General features: G+C 31.0%; 3 protein-coding genes across 5 annotated transcripts; 2 read left to right on the top strand and 1 right to left on the bottom strand.

Annotated features, from left to right (window-relative positions):
- Positions 1-592: 592 nt before the first annotated feature.
- On the top strand, positions 593-6804 carry LOC127263201 (thylakoid lumenal 17.9 kDa protein, chloroplastic). Of its 2 annotated transcripts, XM_051292228.1 has the most exons (5): positions 593-992; positions 2938-3055; positions 3129-3198; positions 4338-4434; positions 6486-6617. In XM_051292228.1, the coding sequence occupies exons 1-4, from the start codon at positions 646-648 to the stop codon at positions 4385-4387; spliced, it is 585 nt and encodes a 194-aa protein (XP_051148185.1). In that variant the 5' UTR covers positions 593-645; the 3' UTR covers positions 4388-4434; positions 6486-6617. The 2 variants fall into 2 exon arrangements, with proteins under 2 accessions (XP_051148185.1, XP_051148184.1); XM_051292227.1 differs by lacking the exon at positions 4338-4434 and having other exon boundaries at positions 6486-6804.
- A 6074-nt stretch (positions 6805-12878) lies between these two features.
- LOC127263140 (nuclear transcription factor Y subunit C-1-like) lies at positions 12879-16329 on the top strand. Of its 2 annotated transcripts, XM_051292117.1 has the most exons (3): positions 12879-13646; positions 14388-14445; positions 16070-16329. In XM_051292117.1, the coding sequence occupies exons 1-2, from the start codon at positions 12955-12957 to the stop codon at positions 14398-14400; spliced, it is 705 nt and encodes a 234-aa protein (XP_051148074.1). In that variant the 5' UTR covers positions 12879-12954; the 3' UTR covers positions 14401-14445; positions 16070-16329. The 2 variants fall into 2 exon arrangements, with proteins under 2 accessions (XP_051148074.1, XP_051148075.1); XM_051292118.1 differs by lacking the exon at positions 14388-14445 and having other exon boundaries at positions 12883-13646.
- Positions 16330-17692: 1363 nt separating this feature from the next.
- Positions 17693-21279, bottom strand: LOC127263036 (cytochrome b6-f complex iron-sulfur subunit, chloroplastic). Its single transcript, XM_051291960.1, has 5 exons — positions 21112-21279; positions 20770-20996; positions 19800-19917; positions 18496-18678; positions 17693-17970 (listed from the first exon to the last, which is right to left on the bottom strand). Exons 1-5 carry the CDS (start codon positions 21157-21159, stop codon positions 17869-17871), a joined length of 678 nt encoding a protein of 225 aa, XP_051147917.1. The 5' UTR covers positions 21160-21279; the 3' UTR covers positions 17693-17868.
- Between the last annotated feature and the right edge of the window lie 2116 nt (positions 21280-23395).

Here is a 23395-nt window from a genome sequence, read left to right as displayed (position 1 = left end):
GAAATAATATAGAAATTTAACAAGCATGTTGACAAACTCTTTAAAAAAAGAAAAAAATAATAAAAAATGTGAGGGTTTAGTGGTCGCGACTAAAGTGCTGAACAGTACATGATATTATTACATATAACACACTGGATATATTAATATAATACAAAAATACATCTCAACTATACCGTCTGACAACACATAATATTATTACAAACGACATATTATAAATATTAATATATTACAAATACAAATCAACAACGCAAGTTATAGAAATTCCATTCCATTCCAACATGAAGGCAAGGTCCTCGGATTCCATTCCGGAGGTGGATGTATTGTTCGAAATAATAAGTGAAATTAAAATAATTATAAAAAAAATAGAAATTCGAATTTCTGTACGCAAATTTCTTGAAGTGAATCCAAGCTACCACCACATTCAAAGTTACGTATTCCAAATCAAATCGAACCAAAAAAAACAAAAAAACAAAATGTGTGTGGATAAAATAAATAAATAAATAAATAAATAAACTAGGTAAAAAGCGCTGTTTCAAAAACTAAAAATAAAAAAACCGAAGTCGTGAATAGATAAAAACACGCTTAACGGGAAAATTGCGTGGAGAGTGGCCTTCATTGTATCTCTCTTACCAATTTGTTCGAACCATGGTGGTGTTGGGTAACCTTCTTCTTCCTCCTCCACCATTGCCAATAATCGCCGCTCCAATCCCGCAATCGCCCCCGAATTCTGCTGCTTTCTGCGTCAATGGTGGTCGTTCGCATGGCGGTAACCCTAAGCAGAGATTTTCTAACCGGAATAATGTCGGTGCAAGTTCAAAACCACCTGGAACTTCTGTTTGGTCTAATAACCTAATCGCTCTGGCAATTGCTGTGGCGCTAATTTCTCCACTGCCTGCTCCGGCAATTCCTTTCGTCAATTCCAAACCATTTGTGGATTCTTCAGCGACGCCGTATTCGCAGGCGCAGAATTTGCCCACTGGATTGGTGAATGGGTATGCTCGATGTCTCTGTCTCTTTCGTTGTTTTTCAGAGCTACATTTTTGTTCATCTATGGTGGAAGTTTGTTGTGGCACTGGAAAACCGATAATGATGGCGACGGATTTTGGTTGTGCTTTCTAGGGTTGAAGTATGATGGTGTTTTTGGTATGGGATTTTAGGAATACTTTAAACAGGTCATTTTTGAATGCATTTTTGTGGTTCCTGAACTTAAGAATTTTCGGAATTAGAATGGAAAAGTGAAGGGGAAAAAAAGCATTTTTAGTCCCAATATAGTGTAGGTTTGTGTAAAATTAGTCTCATTGTATGTTTTTGTACAAAATTGGCATATTTATAATGAATTGATTCAAATTTAATCAATTTGTTACAATTTTAACGGACTTCGATGATGTGGCAGCGATGTTAGCTTATCTGGCATCAAGCATGCATGTTTACATGCAGGTGTATCTCACAGCGTTTACATAAGTAAAATTTGTTAAAATTGTAATAGAATGATTCAATTTGCACGAATTTATTTGAAATATGCCAATTTTGTAAAAAAATAAATAAATAGTCATAGTATAGGTTTTTGTAAAATTAGTATCATTGTATTTTTTTCGGTACAAAATTGGTCTTATTTCAAATGAAGTCGTACAAATTTAATTATTTTGTTACAATTTTAACGGACTTGGATGATGTGGCAGTGACGAGAGCTTATCTGGCATCAAACATGCATGTTCACATATCCGTGCATCTCATGACATTCACATCAACAAAATCTGTTAAAATTGTAATAAAATGATTAATTTTGCACAAATTCATTTGAGATACCAATTTTGCAAGAAAAAAATATATAAGATTATTTTTCGTAAACAATCTACATTGGGACTAGACTTGAAGTCTTCACCAAAATGAGTGACCACAAATCATGGTTCCTGATTTGGATTTTGCTTTGTTTTGTAGAACTTAATCTTTTTAAATTGGTGTACTAATTGCTAGTGAAGTTATTCCATGTTGTGGTAATGGCGTAGAGCTATGATTTGGATGATTCATCTTGTAAATTAAAGTTACTGATTCCAAACTCTTGTTCGCATTGTTATTACAGATAATACACACAAGTCGAACCCAAATGAGCCTTGGTGAATTAGGATATGTGTTTGTATTTTGGGGTGTTTCTATTTGAAAATTTTCTATTTCTTATTGCAAAAGCAGGTACGAAAAACATGAACAAATGCACCCTTAGTGTTCATCTACGGAAGATTATGTGCTTTTAGTCGATCAAATGTATCGTGATAAAATAGTATTCCTTTTTGACATACTAGTTTCACTTTTTGTCTTTTTGATAGCAAAAAATTTTGAGTACACAATATTCAAAGTATCACAACAATTTTCATAAAACATAATAATTGTGTAGATTTCAAATGGACCTTAGTGAACTCCAATTTATGTGCTTTTGGTTGAATAATTGTCTTATGATAATTAGATTTCCATTTTAACATGTTTGTTATATTTGTTATTAGCAGTAAATTTTGAGTATGCTCGAATGGAAGATATTCAAGTTTGAGAATCATTTCCATAAACATAAATTGTTTGGTTATGATTTCAAATCCATTTCAACACTATTCAGCCCGCACAGTTTTCAATAAAATGACACTACAAAATATCACATCAAAATATTACTCCCTCCGTTCGCTTATAAGGGTCGGTTATATTTATCTTTTGCATCATTGTATTTGATATTAAAAATATCCTTATATTTGTATAATATTTTGTACAAAATGTCATTATATTAGTATTATAAGACACTAATTGAAATATTTTTACATTTTTTTTCTTTATTCGTACTATGTTTTGATAAATATTTAAACGAAGGTAGTATTTAATTCAAAACTCCAATTTTAAATCAAAACCAAACAAACTAAATTGGTTTTGGTTTCTATCATCTATGCATTTTCATTGCAGCAAAATCGGACCTTGCCCATCGATAAATCCAGGATGTATCTCGAGCAATCCCATGTCATCGAACTTTGCTTTTCCATGGAGGATAGTCGGGTATTCTTCAGATACTGCTGCTATTCAGGTTAGTTACTTCCTTTTATCATCCCTGTTACAAAATTGACAGTCCTGTTGAAGAACTACTCTCTTTGCATCAGCAATTACAAGATGCAATTCTGAAGACGCAAAAAAATGCCAACATTCAGCTTGTTGAAGACACGCCTACTGGTACGTTGTAGCCAAGGTATTAAATTTCAATTTCGAACATGTAAATTTACAGAAACTTCAATGGAAAATTTTAAGAAAATTGATATTATGGTTTTGGTTTTAAAGAAATCATTGAAACTATTAAAATGCTTGGAAATTTTAAATGAAATTTTATAGATTTCTTTGTAGTATTATTTTAGACATTTTAAAGTAAAAGATACTAAAATGTAATATAAAAAATAAATAAATTATTTTTTAATTAAAAAATAAACTGTTGGGCATATATAAATTATATTCCCTCGATGCAATTGAAAGTATTTTCTTTTTTACTATTTTCGTCCGTTGCACTCAAAAGTATCTATTTTTATTATAGTAAAAGTAATCACATATTAATATTAAAGTAACTTTAATTCTTACACAAATTACAAACATATTATTACTTATATAACTAATTTACACATAAAGTACAAAGAAAAAAAATGTCAAAACTATTTTACACACATCCACTAACTATAGAATAGTATTATTTCTTAATTTATTACAAAAATTCAAAGGATTATTTTGAATCGGGATAGAGGGAGTAATAAAAATTCAAAATCATAACTTAGCTCCTTTCTGATGATATTACATTAAAAATCATACATTTTTTACTAATATAATATTTAAAGTCATGTTTTGTGGGGTTTGAGTTTTAAACACTAACGTTTTGATTTGAAATGGTTGTTTGATATGATATAAATAAGTATTAAATAATATTTTTAATGTATATTAATTTTTTCTGTAATATAAATAAAAAAAATAAATGTTTGATTTGATATTTATGTGAAAAATATTTCATGAATAGTAAAAATTTACAGGAAATCCTACAACCAACAGCAGGTATAGAGTTTTTGGAATATCAACATAAACATTTTCCCAATTTTCACCTCCCCACCATGAATAAATATTAGTGATGTGTAAACAATACTTATCTCGTTACATAACATACTGATAGTATTTTTAATAATATGTAACATGTTGTATTCTTTTGAAAAATTAGTATTTAAAAAAAATAAGAATTTATTTTGGAAATTTAGGTAAATTTTGTAGAATCTCGAGTTTCAAGTGAAATTTTGGTTGAGATTCAATGAAAAGAATATTGCATGTGAATTTTGCTTCAGGATATCCAAAGTTTTGGGCAAAATTTAGTACCATGGTTATAACCTGCTAATCAAGTACGACAGATAATTGCAACATAAACCACATGGATTGAATCAGGTGATGAATTTTGTAAGCTTATAATCATTAGAGCTATCTCAAAGTTATAGATTGGATGGAGCAATGAATTTTAAAAGTTTATAAATATAATCACTAAAGTGAACTGGGGATTATTATGTTTTATCGTATTTCTTGTGTGGTTTAACATTGTTTATAACCTTTAACAGATCAATTGTAATTTTTTTAACATGGTTAGTTAAATTTTCTATGTTGTTCATGGCAAAATTTTGAAGTTATATTCTTGCTCCTAATCACTGCTGGATTAAAAAATAACCAACACCTAAAATTACAGTCAGCAAGAAACATCAAACCTGATTCGCTCCCATCTAGCGTAACTTCTTGACACAACATATTCAATTTTCTATGGCTATAATTTTCCTATGCTAAATCTCTAATTCATGCTATTTGATAAATTTACAGAATATCAAGAATCGTTTATATTTTAAATGTTTATATGTTAGATTCATCGTCTTTATACTTCCTCTTTGTAACACGCTCCCATTAGACATATATATATATATATATTGAAGGACAATTGGTATTCTTATATTCTAATTATTATACTTCATTCATTTTGTGTGTATCCTTAGTTTTGTTACATACATTAAAAAATACTTAGGTTGTGTATAAGAATTTATTGACTAAAAATGCGTTTGGAAATACAATGGATAAATTGTAAAATAAATTTAGTAAAAATAAAGGTATTTTATTATTGTGTGGGGATCACATTTAACAAATTAAAAAATTGATATATTGATTGTAAATAACTCAAGATTGTAATGTTTATACATTGATTGCTGATGGACTTAGCATATAGACGGCGGTTAAAGTGCTGATTTGATCCAATAAGCACTCTAACTGCGAGGCAAATAGCACACGGTTCTATATAACACAGTGCTATAATATTGTGCTATATAGAAGCATGTGATTATATGTTGTTTTGTGTTGTTATGCTTATTGTGTTGAAAATTAATAAAATATTATGTTGTATATTATTATCGTGTGTTAGAATATGTACGGTATATTGTATTATTATATGCTGCAATTTATGTGTTTGTCTTATATGTATATATATATATATGGTATCGGAGTCAAATCAGCATAGTCAATACGCAAACCGGAGTGTTGTATATACTTCATTCATCCCTCAAATTTATGCATACTTTTCATTTAAGTTTTGTCCATTTAGGGTGTGTTTGTTTGGGGGTTTGAATTTTGAATTGGGATTTAAATAGTAAAAATTTTGAATTTGAATAGTTGTATGATGTGATATAAATAGGTGTTGATGTGATGTTTTTAATGTAAAATAAAATAGATGTTTGATTTGATATTTTTTAGGAGAAAAAATGAGATAAATAGTGGATTTAAAATCCAATCCATTAAACAAACACACCCTAAATCTATGCTCATACTATAAATTTAAGTTTGTTCTATTTAATTAAAAATTTTACCCTTGCTTTAAACACATAATAATAGATTTGCTATTGTCATTACATCACATGTACACTATCACTTAACCACATTCTTTAGTGAATTTTCAAAACACTCTTACATAACTTTTATTTTACATTCATATATATATATATATATATATTTATCTTTGCGCCCAGCCAAACAAGTATATTTTCACTGGATAGAGAGAGTATTAGTTAAGAAATACTATCATAACTGCTTAGCTACACCAAAAATACTCACTGTGTTTTTGAATTAATATGTTTTTATGTTAAGTATAGAGAATTGTGTCGGTAATATAAAAAATATTATTTTGTATTGAATTGTTAGATTTTTTATGGGTGAATATAGTTTTTATGTTTCGTATATTGTGTTAATATGTATATATTATATATTTTTTTATAATATTTATTGAAAGTCGTGCCACTCAAACTTAGATTGGGTGAACAAACCTTTATCTCGCACATTCAAGGAGACATAGGAACAAAGTAGTACGAGTCCAAGTTATATAGAGTAGACATACAAAAATATAAATGTTCTATCTATTTATTATTATTTTTTTTGGTATTTCGAAAATTCTATGAACATTGGAATTGTAGGTAAATACTTGCAAGCCGAGGTGGATGCAGGATTTGGCAGGGATGTCATGGAGTTTCTGGTGAATGGTGACGTGGTTTCATTTCGAGCTATGGCAACCAAAGTTACGTATGTATATCCCTTCACAACTGCCTTTGGAGATTCGAAAGGTCAGGAAGAACGCCTCAAACAAATTGTTAATGAGTTAGAATGGTATGCTCCTAGTTTTGATTTCATGGACTAGACAAAGTGTTTTTTGAGTTTTAATTGATAGATGCATTTCTTGTGCTTTGATTCTAGCAATGTTAGAGTTTGTTTGGTTATGATTTGAGTTTCTATTTACCATGTAGACCCAATCTGGTACTTCTTCTGAAAAGCCAAGAAAAGAAGGCTTAAAAAAATGTTTCAGGAGAATTATAAACCACCAAATCAAAAAGAATTCTCTCTGAGTGAAACAAAATTAAAAGTTCCGGAGTAACTTAACTCGCCGTTAGATCAGATTGATGAAGTTTTGATAGCTTAAGGAGTGTTCGACTCTATTTGAGATTCACTTTGATACACAAATCATAACACTAATCTTATGCAACACTTGAGTACCTTGGACGGATTTATTCTCTATTCCTTTAATTGAATTTATTTGAGGATGAACAAAGGTTTACTTTGGATAGGTTTGATAATCCTAAATTTGAGCATATTTTTTACTTGCAAATCATGTTTATTACTTGTATTTTTGTGTGAAAATCATCACAATATCTTATTATGACACTCTTTATTGATATGTTTCGCTTGATATGATATAATAGTTCTTAGATAAGATTTACTAACTTTTGAGTCCAATGTAAGCAAAAGTGAGCCCAATTTGCCCATACAATTGCTCAACTGTATAAGCCTACAAACAGTGGCTCCCTATTGTAAATTTTATGCATTCATATACGTTTTAGTGCAACTTACATTTTGTTGCTCCTATTTTCAAGAGCTCAAACGGTATAGACTCTTTTCATTAGTTTTGCTCCTATTTTCAAGAGCTCAAACGGTATAGACTCTTTTCACTAGTTTTAGTGGAGGTCGGTGAACTCAGGGAGGTTTCCGCCCTTGACCACCCATCAGTGGTTGTCGAAATCTCCTTTCTGAGAGATTTATTTATTTCTTTTGTAATGTCTCTTTAGAATAAATCAATATCATTTTCTTTGTTCAGTCTCTTCACACACACATCCATATTTATATTTGAGTTATTTAAGTTAGATTTGTTATAAAATTATGGGAGATTGAGAGAAGAATCATCGATTTAAGCTTATGATCGTGTCACATTATTAATAGAAAGTAGCTAATTTGTAGCATCTAAGTATGTAGGAGCTTTGTCGACCTGTTTAGTATGATAAACTGCTTAGTATGATCTAAATTTAATTCTAATTACTGATTAAAGAGATGTATCAGAGTTGTAGAGCTACTAGTTAAATAATTTAAGTAATAATTCATTATTAGACACAGGTGTTTGCCTATCAGGTGTCAGAAAAATTCAATAACATTGGTTTTTCTTTTAAATAATGTTCTTATCGTTGTAACTTCTAAGGTCAAGTATCAGTTGAATTAAGAATTCTATTTAAATGAACGAGTATGATCACAATCATTACTTTTACCTGTTTTCGCTCATATATGAATAGTTTCCATTAATGCATTTTTATCATCTCACTCATTTTATCTAAGATAATCTAACCATTAAAAAACGCAAGTTATCTCACATACAAACACTTAACTTCACACCCCCATCATATATTAACGCTCACAAATATGCTACAATCCTCGGTCATTTATTGCTGACCTACACACTATACATATACACTTTCGCTTGCAGATGCTCTTCACTGCACTCATTATCCAAGGATCTTCGCTTACACATACCTCATGCATATTGTTCGCTCAACTTAATACATCACAACACTCCCTCGTCTAGAATTATTTTTATGGCTTTCTTAGGCTAATATTTACTGTTTTTTTTCGCTAAACCTCAAAACTTAAAATCTCTGAATTTGACCTAGAAATTCACTAGTACAATGGAGTATAAATATATTTTTGATAACAATATTAGGCAACTACAACTACACGTTCGAGAATTTCAATATATTTCACTTATGATATGCCAAGAACATGAGATTTTTCTTTAATTGATTCATTACTCTAATCTTTTCCTATTAGTACTAGACCAGAAATAGCTCGCGTAATTGGTGTTGTTAGTAGATTGATGTTGAATATGGGCAAAAGGTATTGGACTGCAGTGAAGTAGATTGTAAGATATTTTCAAGAAACATCAAGCATGAGATTGTGCTTTGGTACCGGTAAGTCATAGCATATTGGTTTTATAGATTCTAATATGGTCAGAGATATTGATAAGAGAGTTTAATTTTGAATACATGATAACTTATGGATGGGGAGCTATTTTATGGCAATCCCGATTGCAGAAATGTGTTGCACTCTTTTCCACTGAGGCAAAGTTTATTGCTATACGATGGCTTGCAAGGAGTTGTTATGGTTGAAGATTTTTTTGTGAGTAAGATTGATTTTGCTTAACAGAAATATGTTATGGGTTGCGGCAATCAAAGTGCAATCTATCTTAGTAAGAATCCTACATATCATGGGAGATCTAAGCATATTAATACAAGGTATTATTGGATTTGAAAGGTCTTGGATTCTAAGGTGCTTGAAGTTGATAAGATTCACATGAATGAAAATGATGTGGTTATATGCACAAAAAGTCTTCTTAGAGACAAGTTCGAATCATACAGGTTGACTGGGGTTGGTAGTTTCCTCCCTATAGTAAAAAAGGGGAGAATTATTGGGTTTAGGTTTCTCATTTGTGTAGGAGGCTTAATAATTCTTTAAGCTTAAAATTTATTAAAATTTGTATCTCAAACTTGAAGTGCTTTAATTTCACCTTGGGGCCTTAGAGAAAAAAGAGAAATGGAGAGACAAAATCATATCCACACGTAAGAGAGAATCAACAAGCAAGAGAGGTTTTTTTTCAACTCGGTTCCAATTAATGATCTTTATCATTTTGAATGTTCTTTCAATATCATTGACTTTATCTTTTTATTTGATTTGGATTCTATTTTAAATCTCGTCAATTAGTTAAAGAAATAATCAAATTTGGTGAAGATATTTTTTTTGATGAGACAAAACAACATACCCCGTTTAGGTGTGACCACGTAAAACCCTGCAAGAACTTTTGGCACCTAATGTGACCACATATAAGCACTACATTATCTTTTGATTTGTTTGACTTTGACCACGAATAAGATCCATATTCTCATGTATTTTTATTTACTTTTCTTATTCACCCTCCATCGTTCCAACAAGAATATAAATTTATATAGATTTTCATCTAAAGCTAAAAATTTATTTGATTTTTGTACGCAAATTTAAATATATGTAGTGTAACAGAGCAGTATAAAAGATATTTCACCCTTGGTATTAGTGGGACTAAAAAAAATGATAGAGATATTCTAAAAGAAAAAAAAAATGCATTTTACTTAAACAAACAAAAATGACAAAATGAATACATTTGACTCACACATAGCTGAGCATTATATATTAAATGTAGCACAATAGCAAAATAAGCATATTATACAACTTAAATTCTTCTTGGCTTGCTTTATTGATTTTCTTTCTATTTTCATTTCTTGTCCATCTTTCTTTTTATTTTGTTAGTTTCTTTTCATTTCTCTTTGTTTCATTTTTTTATTTATTATTTGTGAACAAGGCTCCAGATCCTTTTCAAGAAAGCCGGAAAAATCACTCAATTTTCGGCGATAAATCGTCGAAAAATATTTTGAGCGACAACAACCTATCAAACAAAATTTATTCTTTATAAATATGTATATATCTAACGATTCAGACGTAATTTTTCTTAGAATAATAAATAAATAAATAAATCTTATTTTTTGTCGATAATTTTCGCCATTGCCTTTGAGAGGATACAAGAGTATTACCAAATGTGGATTTATTTTGGGAAGAGATTTTTCTAGACTCGACTGTCTTCCTTAATTATTTTACATCATCTGCTTTATTTCCAACATACAATTATTTAACGTATTTCGGGAAAGAGATTTTCTTAGTTTTGCCATTCTTCCTTAATTGTTTTATATCATCTTTATTTTCAACATACAATTTTTTAATAAATTTAGATTGTTTCTGCTGTAAATCCTACTAATCTTATCTAGATAACTTAGGGGATTAATTTTAAAATATATAAATCAATGAAACAATTTCTTGTACTTCCGCTTCAGTTTGAACAATATAATCTCAGTATCACCGTATATTGTAGTTCAAGAAAGCTCGACGACAACACAAAGTATCTATATCTCGGCACCTAGTCTTTCCATTCCCAATAATATTAATTAAACTTACTTGATTTTAGATGGATATTAGAAGGAATAGTTCGGGAATAGATCAGAAATTAATTTTTATATGATTATTTTTTACAATTGTATAATTCTAATTATATATTTCAATATTATCGTAAATATGTGAATTGCAAGTTAATACACATTTGTTAATAGTTGTACTATTATTCGTGATGGTTACTGATAAAATTTTGAGAGTAAAATGTAGGTGTAAAGAAGAGGAAAAAAAAAATTGGACAAACATTAATTATTTAGAAAAAATTCTACAAAGCTATATAAATTTTAATATATTTTAAGGAAAAAAAAATGAAAAATGGAAAATTATAGACTAGAAAAAGTACAAAGCTACAAAAATTTTAATGTCTATACAATAAAAATTTAAAAATTGGAGAGAGCAAATTAATAAAAATTATATAACTTTGATAGTTTTTACACTAAAAATAACATATTTTGTTTGCACACTGGACGGGAGTTTCACCAACTTAAGCACGCATACAAAAGATGTCTTACCACTTGATCCACAGAGATTTATTATTTGTCTAGACACTTGTGTTTTTTTTTTTTTTGTAACTATTTCCCTTTCTCATCCCTATTTAAAATATCTTTTTATTTTCTTTTTAATAAATTAAAAATTTATATTGGTTAATAGAAGTACGTTAATATTTTTATTCTTTCATGATTTATATATAAATCAATTATATGTTTGATGATATTATTATAATTTATATAAAAATAAAAAATATTTTAATATTATGGTGGGAAGAGATAGTTTTAAGGGTAAATATATTTTTGATCTATTTTATTCATTAATGTGTCAAATTTAGTTCATTATCTTAAAATACCAATTTTGATCCCTTATTTAAACTAGTTTAATTTTAATCTTTGGTCATTGTTTCTTTAAAAATTAATAAATATAATTATTACTAATTTTGTAGTATAAAAAATATAAGTTTTTTTTTTAATAAAAATCATTAAGTAAAAAAAAAAAAGTATACACAATATTAAAATCCATACTAAAACATTATGAATCTATTTTTTTATGACGAAGATAATATATAATTTTCATCCAAAAGTATTATTATCATCCATTATTTACATTAATTTATATATATTTTTTTTTTCAAATATTTTCACCCAAATCTTTTTTTTCCAAACAAATTTTTTCAAAACAGATTTAAACACACAATTTAAAAATTATTTGTCTAGAACAATATAATTACTAGCTAGTTATTTGTCTTAATTAAATTATTGCAAATAAAATAATAAAATAGTTTTTTTTTTTTTTTGAATAAAATCACTATATTAAATATAATGACATATGGATTTTTAGTAAATAGATACTAACGAGAATTTTTTGTATGATCATACATATAATTAGTATTCCTATTAATTTTTATTTTTTTTAGAAAATAATAATTATCACTAAATTTAAACTATATTAATCAATAAAATATCAAAAATATTATTATAAAAATTGAGGGAGTAAATTAAATCAAATATAAATAAAAATAATCACAATCATTATTTTAATAATATAAAGACTAAAATTAAAACAAATATAAATAAAATACATCAAAATATATTTTACCTTATTTTTAAATTATATAATGAAAATAATAAAAATAATCTTTCAAATAAAGACAAAAGAAATATAGTAATGGAGTATTACCTTTTCTTTTCTTGACAAATATGACGTAATTTTAGATAAAAAAATAAAAATGATAAAATAAAATAAAATATTATATAAAATTTATTAATAAGTCTATAAAAAAAATAAAATAAGTAAAAATTATTAATAAAATTATCAATATTAGTCATTTAAATATAAATAATAAAATTATGAGAGTAAATTTGAGGACGGTAGGCTTATTAAAAACAAATAGGCTACTAATAAATAAATAATAATTGGAGTCTAGAAAAAAGGGTATTTCCACTATTAAAGCGGAGTTGTACACGGCGCAGGAATATTTGTACATTCTGCCCAATCATGACTGGAAGCTCGGCTATACATACATTACACTAGGCGTGAATTCGTTCATCCCCTCTTTTCCCAATCTGCAAATTCTTCCCCAAAACCAACAAATCCCAACAATCCATGGACCAGAACAACCTCCAGCAGGGCGGGGGGCCGCCGCCGCCGCCGCCGGGGCAGGCCGGAGTTTATCCGGCGCAGCCGCCGTACCAGCATCTCCTCCAGCAACAGCAGCAGCAGCTCCAGATGTTCTGGACCTTCCAGCGCCAGGAAATCGAGCAGGTGAACGATTTTAAGAACCACCAGCTGCCATTGGCTCGCATCAAGAAGATCATGAAGGCAGACGAGGACGTACGCATGATCTCCGCCGAGGCGCCGATCCTGTTCGCCAAGGCCTGCGAGCTCTTCATCCTCGAATTGACGATCAGATCGTGGATCCACGCCGAGGAGAACAAGCGCCGGACGCTCCAGAAGAACGACATCGCCGCCGCGATTACGCGCACCGATATATTCGATTTCCTCGTCGATATTGTGCCTAGAGACGAAATCAAGGACGAGGCGACGGCTTTGGGCGGGATAGTTGGACCACCCCCGGGCGCTGCCGCCGGCGCCGGTGTTACAGGCGTGCCTTACTATTACCCTCCCATGGGACAGCCTATGATGGGGCGACCTGCCGTTCCTGGCGTGGATCCAGGAGTTTATGTGCCGCCGTCTCAGGCGTGGCAGTCGGTGTGGCAGACGCCGGCGGAGGATGGATCGTATGCCAGCGGCGGAGGCGGCGGCAATGGTGGACAGGGCAACCTCGACGGACAAGGGTAATTCTGTCATTTCACGCTCGCCTTCCCCAACATTGGAGCTTTGCTTAGATGTGGTTATTTTCATGGCTCCCTAATTATTTGGTTAAATAAAATTTCCCCTTTTGTATTTGGTTTTTAGCTTAATTTGATAAGACATGTATATGCTTATTCTGAAATAAAATCTCTCACTCTCCAATCTTAGTGAATTAAGGCAATGTGTGGTCTAAAAATGCCAAAAAAATTAGCCATTTTCAAGCTTTATGTGTAGAATTCTCTTCGGGGCTTCACATATTTATGCTCGAATTACTTATGCTTTTGCATCATATAACATTTGCTTCATTTAGAATCGAGGGGGTGTTCGTTGTGGAAAGAACAGTCCCGGGCTGGATAAAAACCGAAACATATTATATACATCTTCGATTGATAGCAGTAATGTGTTCCCTTGGTGCTATTGTGATTTAATAGCAAGTTGGATAATTTTTGCAACCACTTGTGTTCTAAGATGTGATATTATGGTTTTGTGATGGTTCTAGAGAGTTAGTCAATTACATATTCGTATAATCGTTCATACTTTGGTTGTCATTAGGCAAGAGAGATTTGTATCTGTATTCGGTTAGATATATCGGTATGGGAAAAAAAAAATATGAAAATAACATTGTTTGATTTGTAGTTCATTTTGTGACGTTGGGATGTTGGTGTTCTTAAAGGATATCTGTATCGTACCCAATTTGACATAATGACAGTTTCTGGTTTACACAGTTTTTGTCGCTGAGGAACCTGGTCTGAAAAGCTTTCTTTAGAGCTGAATTGTTCGAATGTAAGGTTGACTTGAGCTGTTTGATGCCTGAACTTCCCACGGTGTTCCACGGCCCTATAAATTTATAAAACTTATATGCATAAAGTGCTTGTAATAGTTAGTTTGTTTGTTTTCGTTCTTACCGAGAACTTTGTCCTAGTCACATTTGATCGCTATGTGTCTGCAGCGAGGCAAGGATGCTAAAACTATGTTATAGAGTTAGTGCATTTCTTTTAGTTCTCGAGGGCGTATATATGTATCTCTTATTGTGGTTTTTATAAGTGAGTTTCTAAGTGTGAAACATATGTTCGAAACCCACGGAGGGACTTGTTATGCTGCTCTTTCAGAAAAATTTTACAGGCTTGTTGATAGCCATCGATGGGTTTTATATCTTAATTCAAATCCCCATTCAAGCTAGATATGTGCCAAGTCGAGTTTTATCAATTCTTCTGATTTCTAGGACGGTGTATTTTTTATACCGAAGCAATGAACTAAAAGAAGTTGAACTAATTTTCCTACATGCCCTCCGAAGCTGTTTAGATTATGTCTTTTCACTTTATTTTATTTTTACCGAAACTAAAGCGAATCTTGAATGAGTTTTTCATGGGGTGGTGTCGAAGATAAAGCTCTGTTTTGAAAATTCAGATGCTGTAACAGTTTCTCTATAGATCTTCTTTGGGATTGGACGATGTGATAGAACATATGAGCAATGATTAGTTAGTCGATTCATACGTTTTTGTGTGTGCCTTGTGAGTTATTACATGATACCTATAACTTATAGGATAAACTTGCACTTACGACATTTTAAAGTTGTGTTCGGGTAAGAAGTTGTTTCCACATACATTTTTTCTGAATTTCTTCTATCTTTGAGAAACATGATTTTTGTCATCCAAATACTATTGGCATGACGGATCACTTGGCCACTTTATTACCTACTTATGATGTTTCTTTTTTGGCGCTAACATTTCTTCGATTACTAACTTTTCATTGCTAGAAATCAATGGACTGATTCCTTTCAGTTGTGTTTCCATAGAGTGAGAATCATGATGCTACCTAAATGTACTTGATGACACATTGCTCTCGATTTGAACATAGGGAACAAAAGAAAATATTTAACTTTTCGCTTAAACCGAGCTTATTCTTAGGGTGTGTTTGTTTGTGGGATTTAGTTTTTGAGTCTGGATTTTTTAATTGTAAAAAGTTGAATTTGAATAGTTGTTTGATGTGATATAAATAGAGGTTGATGTGATGTTTTGAATATAAAATAAATTTGTAGTACAATATAAAAAAGTAAAGGTAATTGTTTGATGTGATATTTTTAGAGGGAAAGAAAATTCTGAATAGTAAAAATCTATAGTAAAATCCATAAAAGAACACTGATGTTATAAATATACCGATGAAGTATATAGAGAGTCGTTGAGGGGTTAATAGGGTACAAATTTTCATCTACTTTTCACAGTGTTATTTTCTCGACACACCACACGGCAAGGTGCATTTCATGAGGTGTGTAGAATTAGTCCATCGAGCATGCTCCCAATTTAGGCTTGTCGACAATTTCTGATTACTTCCCTTGCTTCAAGGCGTACTTTTAAAATACAGACAATGTTTAGCGGTCGTTTGATGTAAATGCATATGTTGTTTGCAGCTGAAGCTATGGGCGCGCCGGGTCGAGAGAGGGTGTGGTGCAATGGAGTCGCTACCCCGGGTAATGAATGCTATGTAGAAATCTTATTTTCTTTTCAACTATGAATGAATGTGGGATTCTTTGCACATAGCCATGAGTCAGTCTGTCTGTCTGTTTACCGGTCGTTGGTTGCGCTTAAGGATGATGTTTGTTTAGAACTCGATTTTATGTAGATTGCGCGCTCACTCTCTTCTAGTGGAATGGCACGCACATTATGCTAAGTTATTGCAATTGTTGTTTTATTTGATTGATATATCGCGACGATTTATGGCCACATTTTTACTTAGGGGATGACAACAGGTCGAGGTAGAACCTAATATCTTTTGTTTTTTTACTTTGTGGTTTAGATGGCAATGGGTCGGGTAGAGGGCGAATTGCCAAATTTTTTCATACTAATTTGGGCCATCTTTATTTAGAAATGGTAATAAGTCGAGTATGATAGTTAGGGGTGAGCATTTGGTCGGATCGGTTCGAAATTTGAGTTTTTGATCGGTTTATAAAAATCAAAATCGAAACTGAACTAAAATTTGCAAAATCATACTGAACTAAACCAAACTAATTCGGTTAGGTTCGGTTCAAAACTGAAGAAACCGATTTTTTAAAAATTCTTATGATGATGTCATTCTTTCAATTTATTTTCCATCTCCAAGACAAGACAGATTGATCCATACCCAATTGTATGTATCCAACAACTTACAATCCCCATTTGTATGTTTCCAACAACTTTCAAATGGGTCCAATACTGAATACAAATTTTTAAAGATCAAAATTATAATATATATATATAATATAAAATTTATTTTATTTAAAATTCTGTTTTTTTTTTTTGAAAATTAAAAATTATAATCGAATTGAAATTCAAATTTATAAATTCAATTTTAGATTGAATTTTTAACCGATTAATATAATAGACCAAACAGATCTGTGCAAACCGAAATTCTTTTGATTTTTTCGATTGGACCAATGCTCACTCCTAATCATAGGACTCAAAGATCTCGAAAATTTTTCACACTTCTTTGGGCAAAATCTTTATTTAGAAATGGTGATAAGTTCCCAAATAGCTAAACAACTAGGAGAACAATGGAAAGCCTAAAACCCAAGTTTTATAATCACAACAAATTCAATTCAATTCAATTTCAGATAATTGTGGATCATTCCATAATGCTCCTAATTTGAAAATGTTAAAAATTTCACAAACTTTAAATGGAAACTTCCCATTATTATAACAACATTTGTATTGAAAAACCAAAACACAAAATAACACCTAGGAGAGAAACCAGTATCAAATACCAAAATTTCACTGTTACATGATATAAATGACCAAATGTTACACAATGAAATTTACATGTGGACAACGACAAATTGAGACCTTAAACTCCAATATCATGTCAGATGATGCAAATAACAGTCTCACATAAAAGTTTAAACTTTTAGGAATAGGCATTAGCTATTTGTCTACAAACAGGAGTCCACCAACACTCGCCAAATCCGAAATATTAAGAATTGATCATATACAGATGCCAAAACATTATATGGTAAAGCAAGCACACAAACTTTAATGATGTCTTCAATTTTCTGGGACAATAAGAATTAAATGCTATATATTCATTCAGAATGTCTTGCATTGCCATTTGGAATGAATCCATCATGTATGTATCTACTAAATCGACGCTTATATTGCAGCATATAAATGAACCCCGAATGCTTCACATCCATTCTTACAAACTTCACATAACTCGGAAAAGTTTTAGACACATCATTTACGCCCACCATGGATTTTCTCCAGTTCTGAAGTCTGTCTCAACCCAAGGAACAAACACTACCTTCCCGTCATCAATATCCACATGAACCAATGCCAAAGACTGCGCACATAAAAAAATATATCATGTTAGATGATTTAAATGACCGTCACACCTGAAAGCTTAAGCTATTAAGGTACGTATCATTTATTTATTTATCTACAAACGGGAGTTCACCAACAGTACTAGCTAAAGCTCATTTTAAATATGTCGAAATTGGTTTTTGGCAATAGTCTTGTGTGCATTCCTAGCCTAAAAAATATCATGCCTTCGATGTTTCTCTTTTTCAGAATAATTAAGGTCGTGTTCTTTTGTGAATTTTATGACAAGTTTTAACTATTCAGATTTTTTTTTTCTCCAAAAATATCATATCAACCAATTACTTTTCTTTTTTTATATTATACTACTACAAATTTTTTTACATTTAAAACATCACATCAACCTCTATTTATATCACATCAAACAACTATTCAAATTCAACTTTTTACTATTCAAAAATCCAAACCCAAAACCTAAAACCCACAAACAAACACACCCTAAGTAATTATTAACAACAATAGATAATTTCTTGTGATGATAATAAATTACCAGAGGAGCAGGCCCTCGGACAACTTTTCCTTGATTGTTGTATTGTGATCCATGGCAGGGGCAGATAAACTTGTTCTCGGCAGTGTTCCATGGCACAACACAACCCAGGTGGGTACAGACAGCATTGATGCCGAATGTTGCAAGTGTTTTGTCATTCTCCACAACAAGGTAGGTCGGATCACCCTGAAGTTCATCCAATGAAGTATTTCAGTCATCAACACAAATCCATCTTTTTTATTATCAACATATATGATTTCCATGTAATACTTGAAAATAATACTCCTTCTGTCAGCTAAATTTACTTATTTTCCTTTTTATTCCGTTCGTTAAAATTAATTATTACTCTTCATTCAATACTTATTTACTACAATTACCACTAATTTTATTACATCCTCTGTTTTCATCATCATTTAATTACTAACTAAATTTCCAAAACTATCAACTATCTTTTTACTGTTGTCATTTTTTCGATAAAATATTCATTTATTTTAATCTTCTTTCTGAACCCAAATGGACTATTTTGACCGGACAGAGGGAGTATATTATTAACTGAACACAACCAAGACAACAAACCACATATATAACATTCAAGAATAAACATAGAATATGTGCAGTAAATTTCAAATTCAAGCATTATATTAAGCTCAAATATAGTGAGAATACGATGCTTTCCTTGTTGAAAGGAAGATATTTATTTAAAAAACACTCTACAATACACTCTAGATGCCTTGCACTTCATTCTACAATGATATATATATATATAATAAAATACTCACTCACTCGTTCAATATAATGGAAATATGCTATCAATAATTCACACAATTCTGTAAAATAATCATGCTTGAGAATGTAAAAACACTAAATTTCAAGTTAAAAACATTCCTATCATTCTCTTGCAGTCTTAGACTTTGCGTAACAGTTGAAAATTACAATGATGAAAGCCTTAAATGAAACCACCATAAGTTCTTCAAAATAGGGAAGCCGAAATCGAAAACTAGCTTTTACCACCTAAAGGCTAAAGCTGGGAAATCTAATCGAAAAAAACATCAAAAAGAAACTAATAAACATGTAATAGCTAGCGATGAATAAAATCTTTGCTGAGTGAATCACTTTCCCAATTTCAGCAATGTCACCGGGAGACTCAATTCACATGATATAGATATATATATATATATAGGGTCATCTATCCCATAGGTTTGTCTTCATAGACACAGTCAAGTAGCTACTTCAAATGATGTTTGCAAATGAGATAAACGAATGGCATCTAACGCCATTAATCTATCAAAATATCATAGATATATTACCTTCAAGCCTTGGGTGAGGGTTCGATCACCTGGTCCATGGTTCTTGAGCCAATCACTAGCAATCACATCATTGCCTAGTGCATCTTTGGCAACTACACCACCAGCAGCACCTCCTGAACTGCCAAGTGACATGAGAAGAAGTTGTCATGAAAGCAGAGAACCGACAAAGAGAAAGAAACAATCAAAATAAACCTTATGTTCTAACTCAAGTTAAACCATTCCATTCCCAATGGATTGAAAAATCCAAACAATCGAATCTTCAGAATCACTTAATTGTGATGTTATTTAGAAATTATTGAAGATTCCTTGTACAACATAACAAATATATTCCCACCACATATATACAGAGGAAATAATTAGTAAGGAGTGTCAAAGGGACATTAGTCTACACAAACGTGTTGATATGCCTTGAATCTAGTTGTCACTTTGCTGAGTTTTCACGGAGATCTTGCTGCTCGGTCGGGGGTCAAGGGGGACTTTGCCCCCCTTTTCTGGTGTCCGGGGGCAGAGAGTAGCCCCGGTCAGACTATATGCAGAATTAGACAAAGTCCGTCGTCTGATGTATTCTTTTAGTTTATTTAATAGACTTACAGATATGAAATCTCTAATATATATATCTTAGTTGTCCTCAATAAATCTTTTCTCCGTCTGTGTGCGCGTAGGACGTAGTCAACACGTTGTTAACACGTTCGTGGACCATGTAAATTTGTGTGATCTTTATGTTTCTATTTGTTGTTCGAGTAATAATCCTAATCCATCTCGAGAAAACAAATGAGTTATTGTAAAAAAATTGCTCACATTGACATCATCAACCATTAAAATATGAAATCTACAACGGATCCAAGCTCAACTAGGTCGTTAATGGCACAAACAAAATAGTAATTTATAAGCAAGTTCGCACTAATCTACTAGCTCCAAAAATCATAGATTCGATGTTTCCAAGTAAAAGGAAGGAGAAAAAGGGGTTTACCCAGGCGGAACAAAGAAGTAAGTGTAAGGCACCAACATCCCAACGCTAGGAAGAGAAATAGCGCCGAGGAGAAGGAGATTCATGAGCTGCCGCTTTCCCATGTCAGGCACCCGATCCGCGGGAATACTCGTAGCCATGCACTTCACTTCCATCCGCTTCGGATTGCGAGTAAGCGACAGGCGGCGGGAGGAGTTGTAATTGTTCGTCGTCCCAGTCCTGCAGTAGAGCTACAAATAGACAGAGAGAGAAAAGGGAGTTAACAAGTAGAGTGTTCCTGTAAGTCATTGAGAATATAGATATAGATATAGATATTTGTAATTGATCGATCGATTGATTGATTGCCTGCGGAAGGGCGACGGCGGGGGAGAGCGTGGTGGTGGAAGAAGCCATGGAAATGGGAAGGGAAGCAGCAATGGGATGAGATGGCGGGTGAGTGGGGAGCGTGGAGTTTAATTAATTTTGATGAGAAAAAGAAGAATTGAGGAGCAGAGAAGCACAGCACAGCACACCATATCCACACGCTGGAGTGGCTGCCTGGCGGCCGATAAGGTTGCTTGTTCTGTACGGGTAAGCCAATCCTGTCATCATCATCGTCATCATCATCGTCATCATCATCAAATATTTATTAAGAAAATAAATAATATTAATAATTATTATTAATTACTCCGTCTATCCCGTGTAATTTGGACGTGTTACTGTAAATCCTACAATTTAGGTAAAGTATGACTAATAAGAAAATTACAAAATGTATAAATAAAAATAATTATACATTAAGATAATTAAATAATTAAATTAATATTAAAAAAAATTATAAAATTTAAAATGTAATTAAAGTGTATAATTATATTTTTTTTAAAAAAATAAAATTATGTGAAAAGTACAAAAATAAAAAATAAAAAAAAAATTAGGTAAGACAGAGAGAGTACTATATAAGTTGACAAAAGAATAATAATATTTAATAAATGTAAGATAGAAAGTATAATGTAAAAGACTAAATTTGTTTTACTTTTTTAAAGAATGTTAAAAAATATATTAAAGTAATAATTAAGAATAGTTTGAAAAAATAAAAATAATTTTATTATATAGTGGGACTACCGTTACTAAATAACCAAAGACGAGTTTTTGGACAAATAAAAATTGAAAAATAAAATCACTCTTTTGAGACGAAATGAATACTATTTTTAATATATTCATATTCTAAATTTTATACTTCATGCGTTCCGTGTTCGTTATTTGAATAGTAAAAATTTTGAATTTGAATAGTTATATGATGTATTGATGTGATGTTTTGAATGTAAAATTAATTTTTAGTATAATATAAAAAATAAAAAATAAGTATTTAATTTGATATTTTTAAAAAAAAATAAAATAAATAATATATTTAAAATCTAATCTCCCAAACAAACATACCTGTAATGTACTCAATTTGGGTCTTGTAACATATTAATAAATAATACTCTCTCCGTTTTGTTTTAATAGATAGTTTTTCCATTTTTTCTTTCCTATATCAATTGACATTTTGCATTTTGTATAAATTTTATTAAATAAAAATATTTTAATAATAAAAATTAATTTAACTAACTATCTAATATATAACATCATATCATACCACTCAAAATCCTATATTTATATATCTCTTAAATAAACAAATATTTTTATCTAAATTTTTTAAACTTCACTTTTTTTTTTATAAAATTAGTTTATGTTAATTATAATTAAATAAGTAGATTTTTTTATTGAAATATAATTTTTAAATTATTTAAATATATATTCTAATTTTTTAATCATATATATTAAATTTATTTTAAAATTACCAATATTATTGATTACATTAAAAAAATAAAATAATATCATAACTCATTGTTATTAACTAATTAAATATCATTATCTTAAATAGTGTGTCACTTATCAAAGGTTCAACTCAACCTGCACAAGGAAGTAATGTCTTTGTTAGTAGAAATGTGTGAGACGTTTATATTTTTGCTTATAATTATTTTTTAGCACGACAGACAGACGGAAATAGTGAAAATAATATTTAAGTTGAATGGAAAACATAATTTTTATTATGTAATAATATTTAATTTAATTAACAATTTAATACACCAATAATTTTACTATTTCAATTTGACCGCCTATTTAAATTATTGGTGTATACTATTTCAAATTCAAATTAATTTTTTTATATCCCTATATTTGATCGCCTTTTTAATTTGTGTCCCTGTAAAATTAATTTCATAAAAGAAAAATGTCTCTCTATTTTACTAATCGGCGCAAAATCCAGTTTAAATGTCAATTAGACGAAAATTAAGGATAATTACAGAACGTCGTTGACGGGAGTAATCACATGCTACCCACGTGACTGTTGATAATCCTGAACCGGTTCGCCTTAGACCCGGTTCTCCATCGACCCGGTTCGGTTTAAACACGGTTTGGCTTAGACCGGTTCACCCGTTCCATATTTTCCCCAAATCGATCCCCCTTTCCCATTCTTATATCCAGTTGCGAAACCCTAGCTCTCATGGATCATCGCCATCCTTAATCGAGTTGGATTGAAGGCGGAGTTCACGATTTCGTTCTTCCAATTCTATCAGGATTTCGGCGAGAATGAGCTCGTTGTTTTTATCCG

This window comes from Andrographis paniculata, unplaced genomic scaffold (assembly GCF_009805555.1).
Source record: "Andrographis paniculata isolate CXL003 unplaced genomic scaffold, ASM980555v1 Contig66END, whole genome shotgun sequence".
In the NCBI taxonomy this organism is placed as follows: Eukaryota; Viridiplantae; Streptophyta; class Magnoliopsida; order Lamiales; family Acanthaceae; genus Andrographis; species Andrographis paniculata.
This window is presented reverse-complemented; position numbering and strand designations above follow the sequence as displayed.

Coding starts and splice junctions, on each gene's coding strand:
- LOC127263201 (XM_051292227.1), top strand. CDS start 646: ATGGTGGTGTTGGGTAACCTTCTTCTTCCTCCTCCACCATTGCCAATA. Junction 3,056..3,128: donor CAGATACTGCTGCTATTCAG/GTTAGTTACTTC, acceptor TCTTTGCATCAG/CAATTACAAGATGCAATTCT. Junction 3,199..6,485: donor TGTTGAAGACACGCCTACTG/GTACGTTGTAGC, acceptor TTGGAATTGTAG/GTAAATACTTGCAAGCCGAG.
- LOC127263140 (XM_051292117.1), top strand. CDS start 12,955: ATGGACCAGAACAACCTCCAGCAGGGCGGGGGGCCGCCGCCGCCGCCG.
- LOC127263036 (XM_051291960.1), bottom strand. CDS start 21,159: ATGGCTTCTTCCACCACCACGCTCTCCCCCGCCGTCGCCCTTCCGCAG. Junction 18,679..19,799: donor CCCTCACCCAAGGCTTGAAG/GTAATATATCTA, acceptor GATGAACTTCAG/GGTGATCCGACCTACCTTGT. Junction 17,971..18,495: donor TCCGAGGGCCTGCTCCTCTG/GTAATTTATTAT, acceptor TTATGTGCGCAG/TCTTTGGCATTGGTTCATGT.